The sequence below is a fragment of the Styela clava genome, chromosome 14, assembly GCF_964204865.1.
Source record: "Styela clava chromosome 14, kaStyClav1.hap1.2, whole genome shotgun sequence".
NCBI lineage: Eukaryota > Metazoa > Chordata > Ascidiacea > Stolidobranchia > Styelidae > Styela > Styela clava.
Window position 1 is genome coordinate 10,462,853 of NC_135263.1, and position 11,474 is coordinate 10,474,326.

Below are 11,474 nucleotides of genomic sequence, written 5' to 3' on the forward strand. Positions count from 1 at the left end.
ATACATTTGTGTCGGTGTAGGGTACAGCAGGACTATTGAATTACATAGTATAGTAATGTTTATTCCTGCTACAACATTCTTGCATTATGAGCATTCTCGGAGCAAAGGCACATACGACGGATAGGAAGTTAGCCTCGCGTAACCCCAACTAATAGTTTCATTAATTTATTGTTTTAAAACTCTCAAAATTGGAAAATCAGTATTTTAAAGAAAAAATTTCGTATGCTAAATTCATTCTATATATTCTTACTACCTTCTTTTTTAGTCTTCTGAACTTTTATCTAAAAAACTCTGAAGTTAAATATCATTGCTATTACACGTTTAATTTTAATCAAAACAGCTTCTCCATTCTTTGGGTTAAATTAAACAATTAATACATTTATACAGATTATCGCTAATACCAAAAACAGTGCACTTATTTTAACACTTTTAATAGTTTTTAAATAGTAAACTAAATTTTATTTCGATTTTCGATTTCTTTATTGAGAGATGATAATTCTTTTTGCCTATCTTTAAAAACAAACACTGTTACTTAGACATATTGTAGAAATTTAAATTAACTCTGCAATACATGATAGCGCCAATCAGAAAAGTATCACATTCAACTGTATAAGCGACTTTCAATACGGATTTTGACAAAGCAGGTGTGCTTACCTTCTCACAAAGGCCCCTAATGCATTCCATGCATTCAGGAAATACTTCTCAAAAGGATGTACATGAGGTACATAATAAAGTGCATCTACATTATTAAAGTGATCATTTAATATGGAAAGATAAACGAATTAAAAATTGATGCACACGTATCGGCAACACCATAAATTATGTTCTAAAATAGATGTGGCGCACCTTTGGTATTTTAAAATTAAACATCGTTACGTAGAATAAAATATTTTGTTTTATATGCAAATGAATTCAATTTTTTGTGCAAAATTTAAATGTGTTTTCGCTAAATGGGTATTCTAAAGCAGAACTTTAGCAGAACGATACTGACGTCATAATGTAAATTGTTTTCGTCATAATATGAAATACGACACCATGATATTCACTCCGACGCGAGAGAGATTGTTTCCCTTCAGTGTTAGACTCGGGGCTATTTTGGTGACTTTTGAATTGAGTATTTTTATTCCCCGTCAAGTTTCAAAATAATGTAGTAGTAAAGAACATACGTACGTTTAATCATACCAGAATTGTATTCACAATATGAATTTTTTTTTTAAATTTTAACATTTCAGAAATGTTATTTATCTTCATTTTACATAATTTCATTTGCCTCGGGTAGTATTAAAATAAGGTTTCCTAAAGTTATAACGCATAAACGGTGCTTTTTACAACAAAACAGACTTTATATATATAGCCAATCTTATAGAGTAATGATGTCATCTACTTTCTTTACAGTAGCACAATAACATAAGACCAATTCACGAAGTTGAGACCATACATTTTGTAACTAAGGCAAATTATGAAATTTAGTGCACGGAATGTACCGATTTTTTGTGAACTGCAGTTAAAATAAATATGTGTTACATTATACAAATTGGAAACGATTGTCCGTAATTGTTACGTAATTCTGCAGGACAATATTGAAACCAGCCTAATCTGGAAAAAATTTTTGAATTTTTTTTAGTTATCCAGATTTGTACCAGTCGCAATAAAGTCTAAAATCTGCACGTAATGACTCTACCATTAAGACTCGATAATCTTTCCAAATTATTTTAATCTTATTATGAAGGGTGGGTTTGGACTCTGAATCAAATCCATTGAATATGGCGACCTTGCCCGAGGCCGAAGAAATGCCTCATAAATTCCCAAATTTTATTAGTAAATTGCTTTTTAAAATTTGAAGCGCTTTGAAATTATTCAAACGCAAGTTTTAGAATTTAGTTTTCGTTGTTCCATCGCCAACTGCTAGGAACGAATTCCTGTAGAAATTGTGAGGTGTGTTCAAACGGCAATCCACATATTTTACTCAAATATTTTGACTCGGCGATAAAATATTGAAACGCGAATCCAGGTTCTTTGCGCTATAGTCATATGCTTGATTCTGTTTTTCTGTTCCTGTCCCATGCGCGAGGGAGAAGGCGTTTGCACTGGCTTTATGTGCTGTTTTTAATGACATTGCAAGCAGACAATAATTTTGTACACTCAATTCAATCATTGTTCTCTTATTGTAGCAAAGTGTTGCTGTAGTGAGAATATCCATTAATCAGTGCTGTAGATTGAAAATGAATATTGCGTCACTGATTATGGCGGTGCTCGGAGTCTGTGCATGCTCGGATGCGCTGAATTGCATTCGGTGTCAAAAAGCAACATGTCCGGATATCACTTGCCCTGGATCCAAAATACCTGACGAATGCGGGTGAGTTTTGTTAAGGTTAATATTTTACTTACTTAGTTAGGTATTGGTAATGCTATTTGCTATAAATTGGACAATTATGAAAGATTTCGTAATTGATAAGTACCGGTAGATGCAAATTCAGCGAAGATCACTTTTACGTCTGAAAATTGTTCGGGAATTGAGATACTATGAGAAAACGTATAGGAATCTTATAACTCAAAAGATTACTGTAAGAATCATCATGTATATTCGGTTTTCAGATGCTGTGACGTTTGTGCAAATCAAGAAAATGAGTCTTGCGGTGGCCCCTGGGACAGTGCTGGTATCTGTGATACAGGACTTGCTTGTGTGACCACAGAAACCGAAGTGTCCTCATCAAATAAACCGACTCGATTACTAGTCCTTGCAATGCCTTTTGACCAGTCAACTGGAAAATGCAAAAGTAAGGACATTTTTATAATTGCTCAGCCCTGCCAATGCACAAAACAGTCAAATAGTGGATCGGGTATAACTCATGTAAAATGGGTTGTTGGCACGTTGGGCGGTACTATGTTAGCACCTCAGGTGAAAGTTGGCTAGTTTAATCCCTATAACCGCCGCTTTGCCTTTCTAATACGATATAGTGTCCTGCGTTTCAGCATTTGTATACTATTAGGTTCGAAAGTGAGGCAATTATTTGAAAGTTGGACTTTTTAATTCATAAATGGCAATTTATATTATGACATAGTGTTACCTTTTTTGTGATGTTAAGTTCTTGCACCTTGTTTATTTTGAATGTGATCGATCATTTTGAGTAGAAATATTATTTTGCATTTACAGCTTCATACAGAGACTGCAATGAGGTCTGTGATAATACAACTACAATAACAAACCAACCAACGGGATTCACTTTTTACGGAAGAGAAGCAATGTTTATTGATGAAAATACTGGACGCGGATTTCGAGCTTATTGTGATTGTAGCTCAGGGAAAAATATGGCGTGGACTGTAAGCTGGACTGGCTAATATTTTGAGAGAGTTTATTTCATTTGTCATACCATGAAAAACAAGAAATAATAATAATCAAACAAATGCGTTCAGTATATTACTAGGACGCAACTATACGACTTTTTGGGGTCATCAGAGTCTATTGCCATCAAATGCCATAAATTGCTTTTGGTAAATAAATAATGTCTATATAAAATTAATACAAAAATATCTTATCCTATTTATGCCAGTGTGCATTTTGTTAAAATCAAAACTTGCTAATTCAAGGTAATTCAACGGCGAAGTAGCAATAAAGTCAGCTTCGATAAAACGTGGGAAGAATACGAAAAGGGCTTTGGAACCCCACTGGAAGACTATTGGTTAGGTATGTCTCTGCGAAAACAATAATCATGTTTGTGCAATTGATTTCTTGACTCCCATTTTATCGTTAGTCTGTTTGTCTCCTATTAAGATCTGATTTTTTTTTTGAGTTCTTATCTAGACACAAAATTTGCTCGCTATGAAGTTTTTTTGAATTTTCGGCGACGATGCCGGTATATTTTATTGAGTAAATAGGCTTCTATTCTGAGTAATTAATATATAATAACCCAGGAAAATCATGTAAACTAATTTTAGTGATATACGGAAAACTGATAATAAATGAGTTAACTTGGTATATATTAGTAGAATCGATTCTTTCAAACAAGTACGGCGCTTTTTCTTATGGGGAAGAAAAAAGCAAAAAGTGTTACACAATCTTACGTATACAATCAATTGAATATGAATGAAAAAAAAATTGAGGGATAGTTCCCCATTTGGTTATCAGTGCTCCTTACGTTTGTCTCATCGTTCCGAACGAAAATCCGAGAGTGATACAGAACCAGCTTACTTTTGGCTTAACCGTCAAAGTATGCAATCAATTACTGATGTTTTAACCAATGAAATAAATAAATATATTTTCCCATTTTTCAGGTTTGCATAGACTTCATACTATGACCGATAAACAGCCATATGAAATGGAAATTAATATCCGATTCAAAAAGTCTTACAAAACTACAGCAAATTTTGGGTAAGAGAAGTTCATATGTTTTACTCGTGTCAAATTAGCAACAGAATGCATATGGCAATTTTGTTGCGACAGGTTCATTCTGACGTGATGCGTTACTATTTGTGAAAGTTCGTACTCGTCCCGATTTGACATTGCCTACCTAATTTACCACACTCTGGTGCATTGGTGACTTTATCTTGATGGTTAGGCATAGCTTCAACATTCGGCGCTCCAGACGCATGTGTATCAATATGAAGGTAGCTAATTTTGTTCGCCTACTTTACATCAAGTTGTGTAAAAGGACTGAAGCCTATGGGTAGAGACTATATTCATTTGGCTAACACAGACAGTCCTCGAACTCGTAATAGAACTAAAATAACGTCAGACTAATAAAAAAAATTGCTTAAGTCAAATTTTCACATTTTAAGTAAATCAACAAAAACTTCATAACTTTCCCATTTTTCAATCTATTTTAAAATTTTTTTTAACTAGATTTATCTTATCAAATTTTTAATTATTTTAGGATATCTATAACTTTCAAATTTTATTTCATATGCGCTAAAATTGACTTAGGCATTTTTTCATTCCTGCACCCCGAGTTAGGCAATATTATTCTTATCTTCATCCTATATTTTCTTTGTACATTCGGGTGATGAATTGATTCTTGCGGATTCCATAAGTACGATCAAATCTCTTTAAAAAAAATGTCGCCTACGATCTTTCGTTCAATGACGCTGTACATCGAGTCATATTCCATTTGTGTATGTCCAGCCACCAAAAAGTTTTGGTCTATATCTATGTTGTAAGTTTTTGCCAGACTAGAATATGCATTGGCTACCGTGCTATTCCTATTGCGGTAACCACATCCATCGCTCCAAACTATGATATGCTTCAGCTCGGGATCATTACAAATGATTCGCTTAAATGCTCAAACTGCAAGTAAGCAAATACTTCACTAGAAAGATTGCCATCAGTTTTTATTCCAGACGTAACAGAGACCTGCTTTTGATTTTGTATCATGTAGTGTGAGATTGTGTACATGTAGCTTAGTTCTGTAATATGAGGTAATAGCTCTTGTTCTGGGACATAAAAGCACGGCCTGTAGATCCATCGTCCAAACGGATTTATTTGCACTCGCAGAATCTTTGTCGGTTATCTTTTCTTTTCTAGCATGATCCTTCAGTTTGATATGCAAGCTATACTCAACTGTTCTCATGTTACCATGTTTGTAACCTACATACTTATCCTTTCGGGGGATGGAAACTGAGTATTTACGTCTGTGGAAAATCTCGTTGAAATGAGCTTCACTAACGACCAGTGTTCCCTCAAAGGTGTGCGCGTGTGCGCGCGCACACAGCTTTCAAAGGGTGCGCACACGAATAGATTTACTGCGCACAAACGTATTTCGATGTAATGTAACAATGTGCTCGGTTGGCAGGTTGAGAAAGTTTGTTGTTGACCCACTTATTACCCGGTTAGAACGCCGAAATTTCTTCATTGGTTTTTGCACAAATATCAGTCATTTCCAAAAAAGTGCGCACACGCTAAAATTTCTGCGCACACATACTACAAAAAATTAGAGGGAACATTGCTAACGACCCTCCTGTTTTCTTCCTCTGCAACATTTTGGTAATACCTGTGGAGAGCAGATATTGTGGTGCCTGGATACAAAATTTTCATGTTTCTGTAACTTGGCAATTTTCTGCAATAATGCGAGTGTACAGTTGGTAGTGTGCTGAGCCACTCTTTTATAAATTCTCCATCCCTTTCACTTACTTTAGCACACTTTCCACTTTTGAGATCTTCCTGATCAACAGCTGTTATGTTAGAAGAGGTTTTATGTTTAATCCAAGACACCAACGTTCTGCAAGGCATCCCAAACGTGGAAACGAACATTGCTTTGCAGACTGGCAGCTCAGAACCATTCGCAAGCTCCAGTTTGTAAACATATGAAGATTTTCTCCTAGATACACCGGATGATCTTTGTTGTTTAACCTCATGTGTCCCAACCAGAGTATTTATGAATATTCTGCGTTCATTCCAAGTCTGCATAGACAAAAATTTATTGAAAATAGCAAGTCTTTGATCTTCATCCACAACGTTACACTGGCGAGTTTTGACTTTGCGACAGAATGCTGATCTACATGGTGGCCCTGGTTGACGATTGGGCACATTCTTCCCAGTTTCTATTTGATTTTCCTGATTTTTTCTTTATTTTGTTTCCATTTATCGTGCACTGGTCTCTTTTCTCGGTTAGGTTAGGGCTCGTCCTAGGTTTCAATAGTGCCATCTGATCTTGTAGAGTCTTTATTGGTACTGTCCGAGATACTCTACTCACCGCGTCCAGATCATCGAGACTTACATCAATATACAGTATTTCGTGAAACGGTAAATACTAAATAGCCACTTTCACTATATAAATATGCATCGTAATCCCCCTCGCAGCCATCGAGCTGAAGCTCTATAAAACTTCCAACTTCATTCACCTCATCTGTGAAAATTAAATACGAAAACATGCGAAGATCGCTCGCTACTATCACCGTATAAATTCGCATTTTTTGACGTTCAATAACTTACCACGTGTGACACTATCATTTGCAGAAGCATTTCTAAGTAGAGCATAGTTTCTCAGCTTCCTGGACTCCATACTGTTATTATTCTATCACTACAATTACTTGCCGGTAGCGTCCAGATGTTGAAATATATATTTTAGTACACCCGACTTGAACCAGGAAGCGCTGCTCATCGAAGAATCATTCTATATAGTATAGGGCAATGCTATTTTTGAACACGAAATGTACACATGGATAGTTTTGTTATTATGCTGTTGTTGTTATTTTTCTCTTTATCGTTATGAATAAATCGCCTTTCTCATCAATACTGAACCTATTGCTTTGAAATTTTCAGTGGCTGAAGATTGTATTTTTCGCTGGAAGGAACACTGCTGGTAGTGATTGCATACCCGTGCTACTTTGTTTTGGCTTTCGTGTCCATATATTTGAGTATCACACTCTTGTTATAAATATAGATCGGTGCAACATAAATGAACTTTCAGTCTTATTTTGTTTAGCTTAACAGCTATACTCTACCATTCTAGAATTGTGATTATTGGAAGTCGTGAAACCTCATACCAGATGATTCTTGGACTGAACACCGGAAAACTGAGTAATGCATTCATGAGAGTTCACAACGGGATGAAATTTTCAACAAAAGACAACGACAACGATAATTGGTCGGGAGGAAATTGCGCCAAATGGTTTGGAGGAGGTTGGTGGTTCAACAGCTGCACCGAACAGAATCTTAATGGAGTATACTATCCTAATTCTCCAGGTCCCGATAGAATAACATGGGGTGGAGATACATCGCCAGATATCGAGATGATTGAAATGAAAATCAGGCCATTGGTTTATTAACACTACACTTGAGTATATATATTATAGTGTAATTATGATGATGCAATAAAGTATAATACAAAAATTGTAAGGCTAACAAATAAAATCAAAGAAGGTTTTTATTTTTTCGTTCTTAGAAAGGCATTTTACTTCGTATTTGCTTAGTGTCATTAATATTCTTCAGTTCCTGGTTATCACTATGAAACTGATTTATGCTGTACAACTTAAACTGTACAATAGAGGGAGTGCGACTCGCGCATAAAACTATCTAAGGATCCCATAAAGATAGAATAAATAAAGTACTTATTTATGCATAGTGGGGGAGGAATAAAGAGTTGCATTGCATTGAAAAAATCAAAGGTCGCGATTTTCGGAGATGGTGTCACTCTCTTTCATATAACGGAGTCGCGTATTCCCGCTCTGTGTTGCTGTTTCCGTGAAAGTAAGAGTCCCACTCCCATCAAATTGAGAACCCATCCGTAGACGTAACCAGGGGAGGTCAGCGAGGCAACACCATTCTACTCTATTTTTGAACGATTTACTGAAAACTGACTTTTTCTAGCTTGCTATCAATAACCCTTTACCAAATGAACGAACAAAGATAGATGAAAATGCGAGCCTATATACCTTGGCTAACTTCGATAGCGAAGTAAGTCTTTAGGGAGATTCTTTAAGATACCAGTGGCTGCTTTCATCTAACCTTGTTTGGAGCAAAAGGCACTGGGGCTCCCGAAGTATGCGAACCAAGATGGCGGACATCGGAATGTGATATGTGTACTAGGTTAGGGTTAGGCCATAATTTTAGGTATAAATACTACGGGAGGCTCTTGGCTAGTCTTCGAACTGATAATAGGACTAAAATAAGAAAAATTGGAAAAAAATTATCGCCTAACCCTAACCTGTTACCCATGTTACGTTCCGATGTCCGCCATCTTGGTTCGCATACTTCGGGAGCACCAAAGGCACAGATATATTACGTCATTGAACAAAAAAACCTATCCATCGTCTGAGTAGATAATTGTTTCCTCCTCGACTCAAAAAAAAACTTGTAGTCGTTAACAAACACCCAGATACAATTTTATTTCCTTTGTCAAATCTGCCGTACGTACGTAGTACTCAATATAAATAAATTGTGCAATAAATATATAAATACTCAATAACTACATAATCTAATTCATCTTAGGTCGGATTTTGATTTCCACCATTTCCACATCTGGAGACAATCGTCCTCCCCATGTTATTCTGTCAGCAGTAGAAGAATGATCGCGGTACAATCCATTTAAGTTGTAAGGCGTACAGCTGTTGAACCACCAACCTCCTTTGAGCCATTTTGCGCAATTTCCACCAGACCAATTATCATTATCTTTGTCTTTAGCTGTAAATTTCATTCCGTCGTGGATGCTCGTAAATTCGTTTTTCATTTTATTTCTTTCCGCATCAAAAGTCATCTGATATGAAGTTTTCTGACTCCCAATAGTTACAGAACTGAAATTATTGAAATATGATCACAGTTAGTCTGAAAATCTTGGTTACATTGTATTCCTCAATACATTTGAACAGTATGATAACAGGCACATAATGGCAAATACGAGGTTTATAAAAATCACACCTGTAATTTCAAATTTATAGCTTATTTTTGTGTATCTTGGGCAATATGCCATAATTAAAGTATGGGCGGAATTGGTCCCGAATCAAGCATTTTATAAAAGCTTTTCTATTAAATTTTCATTCAAATTTATTTTTTTTTCGATACTGTCAACTACACACTATCATATACAAAAGAAACAAATTTAAATTCTACAGTGTAGATATCATGAAACAATATAGAATTCTATGCGTATATTTAGGAAGGATGCTTTGTAGAATCGAAGAGATAACGTAAAACTCATTAGAATGAAATCACTTCTTACCCAAATTTCGCTGTAGTTTTGTAAGAATTTTTAAATTGAACATTTATTTCCATTTCACATGGCCTCTCCTCTGTCATAGTATGGAGCATTTGTAAACCTAAAAACGAATATACGTTTGAGTATAGTTACCTCTTTTGTTTTTCTCAAATCTTACTTTTTTTCATTAGTGGCGGCGCAAAAAATGACTGCGATACCATTTTCGCGTCTAATATTTCGTGCGAGAAAGATTATTAGGCTGCTATCTGACGTCACACCACTCTAATTTATGAACATTTCTAAGTCACAAGAACCCAACTCTTTGCAACCTCGCACAAGATAGAGATAATTGAATAATGGGTAAGTTCAAGTTTGTAAGATACCTCATTGGTTCAGCATAAACATAACTACAGATGGCAATTTCGGATCGTACATCTTACTATCAAGTTTAAAGTCTATAATTATGATAAACGCTTCAGTTTTCCTGGAAATATTTTAAGCAGGAATATTCGTTAAATGAAATCAGTGATTGTCATTAAATAAGAATAAGCCCACCAATCCAATAATCTTCCAGTGGTAATCCAAAGCCTCTTTCGTATTCTTCCCATGTCCTATCAAAATTAACTTTGTTGCTAGTTCGTCGTTGAATCACCTTTAAGAAACGGAAGTTCTCAAATTAATTATTATTTCACCTTGCGTTAACGTACATAATAACAAAATAAGATACTCACAGTCCATGCTCTATGTTCTTCAGAGCTGCAATCACAATAAGCTTGAATTCCTCGCCCATTTGTTTCATCAATAAATATCGCGTTTCGTCCATAATACGTGAAACCGATGGGTCGATTATTGAATATATTTGTATGATCACAAACTTCATTGCAGTTTTTGTATGAAACTGTAAATTAGTGAAACGATTGTCTAATTAAGAACAAAATTACGCGTGTTTAACGGTACTAATATTTTATTTGACAATTTAACCTGTGCACGTTCCAGTTGATTGATCAAATGGCAATGCAGGGTATGGTAGAAGATTCTTCTCGTTATTTGCATATGATTCGGGATCTGTTGTTAAACAAGCAAGGCCAGTGTCACAAAATCCTTCACTGTCCCAAGGACCTCCACATGATTCGTGTTCTTGTTTCGCACAAACATCACAACATCTGCAAAAACGTGTATTATATGTTACCCCTTTCACATTTAGCCTGGAATTTCTACAAACTGCACCAGCGCAAAGTCGCCAACTTCAACTGTAGTTACTTATTATTATCGTCGCCATCAATATTGAGAGAATTATAATATATATATGGCCTAGAAGAAATATTCTGATTCTTCCAAAAATAGCAGCTACTCAATCTTAATTGGCTACTTGTGCACTACTGAGCATTGTTGCGAGTTAAGGTGTGAAAACACCTCAGTAAAAGGGTAGCCTATATTGTATAATAAGTAAACTGGCAAAAGTATTGACAAAATAGCTCACCCGCATAGATCAAGTACTTTAGATCCAGGACAAGAAACGATGGGACATGCTGTTCTCGAACATCCAACACAACTAAGTGCATCCGAATAGGCAACATCAAGCAACACTATAATTAGCGGCGTAATATTCATTTTCAACTGACCACACAGATGTACAGCTATATGATAAGGGATATAAGACCATTAATATTGAAAAAAATATTAGTACAAACAAAACAAAATTAAATCAATCTTCCGATCTCCGAATACGAACAACCGTTACTGTTCAATACCACAACGTGACAATAGTGTTTTATAATATTTTGCAATTATATTTACACTTTCGATACGTTGAAACTATAGAAGAAAACGTACCAATTGTAATTCATC

At 35.5% G+C, this 11,474-nt stretch overlaps 2 protein-coding genes across 2 annotated transcripts; one reads left to right on the forward strand and one right to left on the reverse strand.

Moving 5' to 3' along the window:
- Positions 1–1,946: 1,946 nt before the first annotated feature.
- LOC120341405 (fibrinogen-like protein A) lies at positions 1,947–7,862 on the forward strand. The gene is made up of 6 exons (XM_039409907.2): positions 1,947–2,356; positions 2,596–2,777; positions 3,155–3,321; positions 3,589–3,685; positions 4,273–4,369; positions 7,446–7,862. The coding sequence occupies exons 1-6, from the start codon at positions 2,223–2,225 to the stop codon at positions 7,759–7,761; spliced, it is 993 nt and encodes a 330-aa protein (XP_039265841.2). The 5' UTR covers positions 1,947–2,222; the 3' UTR covers positions 7,762–7,862.
- Positions 7,863–8,792: 930 nt separating this feature from the next.
- LOC120341406 (ryncolin-2-like) lies at positions 8,793–11,444 on the reverse strand. The gene is made up of 6 exons (XM_039409909.2): positions 11,107–11,444; positions 10,608–10,789; positions 10,358–10,524; positions 10,182–10,278; positions 9,651–9,747; positions 8,793–9,225 (listed from the first exon to the last, which is right to left on the reverse strand). The coding sequence occupies exons 1-6, from the start codon at positions 11,235–11,237 to the stop codon at positions 8,910–8,912; spliced, it is 990 nt and encodes a 329-aa protein (XP_039265843.2). The 5' UTR covers positions 11,238–11,444; the 3' UTR covers positions 8,793–8,909.
- Between the last annotated feature and the right edge of the window lie 30 nt (positions 11,445–11,474).

Excerpts from the sequence above, each read along its gene's own strand:
- LOC120341406 (XM_039409909.2), bottom strand. The coding sequence starts at position 11,237 with ATGAATATTACGCCGCTAATTATAGTGTTGCTTGATGTTGCCTATTCG. Across the intron at positions 10,525-10,607 it reads ATCAACTGGAACGTGCACAG|TTTCATACAAAAACTGCAAT; the intron begins GTTAAATTGTCA and ends ACTAATTTACAG. Across the intron at positions 9,226-9,650 it reads AAAACTACAGCGAAATTTGG|TTCTGTAACTATTGGGAGTC; the intron begins GTAAGAAGTGAT and ends CAATAATTTCAG.
- LOC120341405 (XM_039409907.2), top strand. The coding sequence starts at position 2,223 with ATGAATATTGCGTCACTGATTATGGCGGTGCTCGGAGTCTGTGCATGC. Across the intron at positions 2,357-2,595 it reads AAAATACCTGACGAATGCGG|ATGCTGTGACGTTTGTGCAA; the intron begins GTGAGTTTTGTT and ends TTCGGTTTTCAG. Across the intron at positions 4,370-7,445 it reads AAAACTACAGCAAATTTTGG|AATTGTGATTATTGGAAGTC; the intron begins GTAAGAGAAGTT and ends CTACCATTCTAG.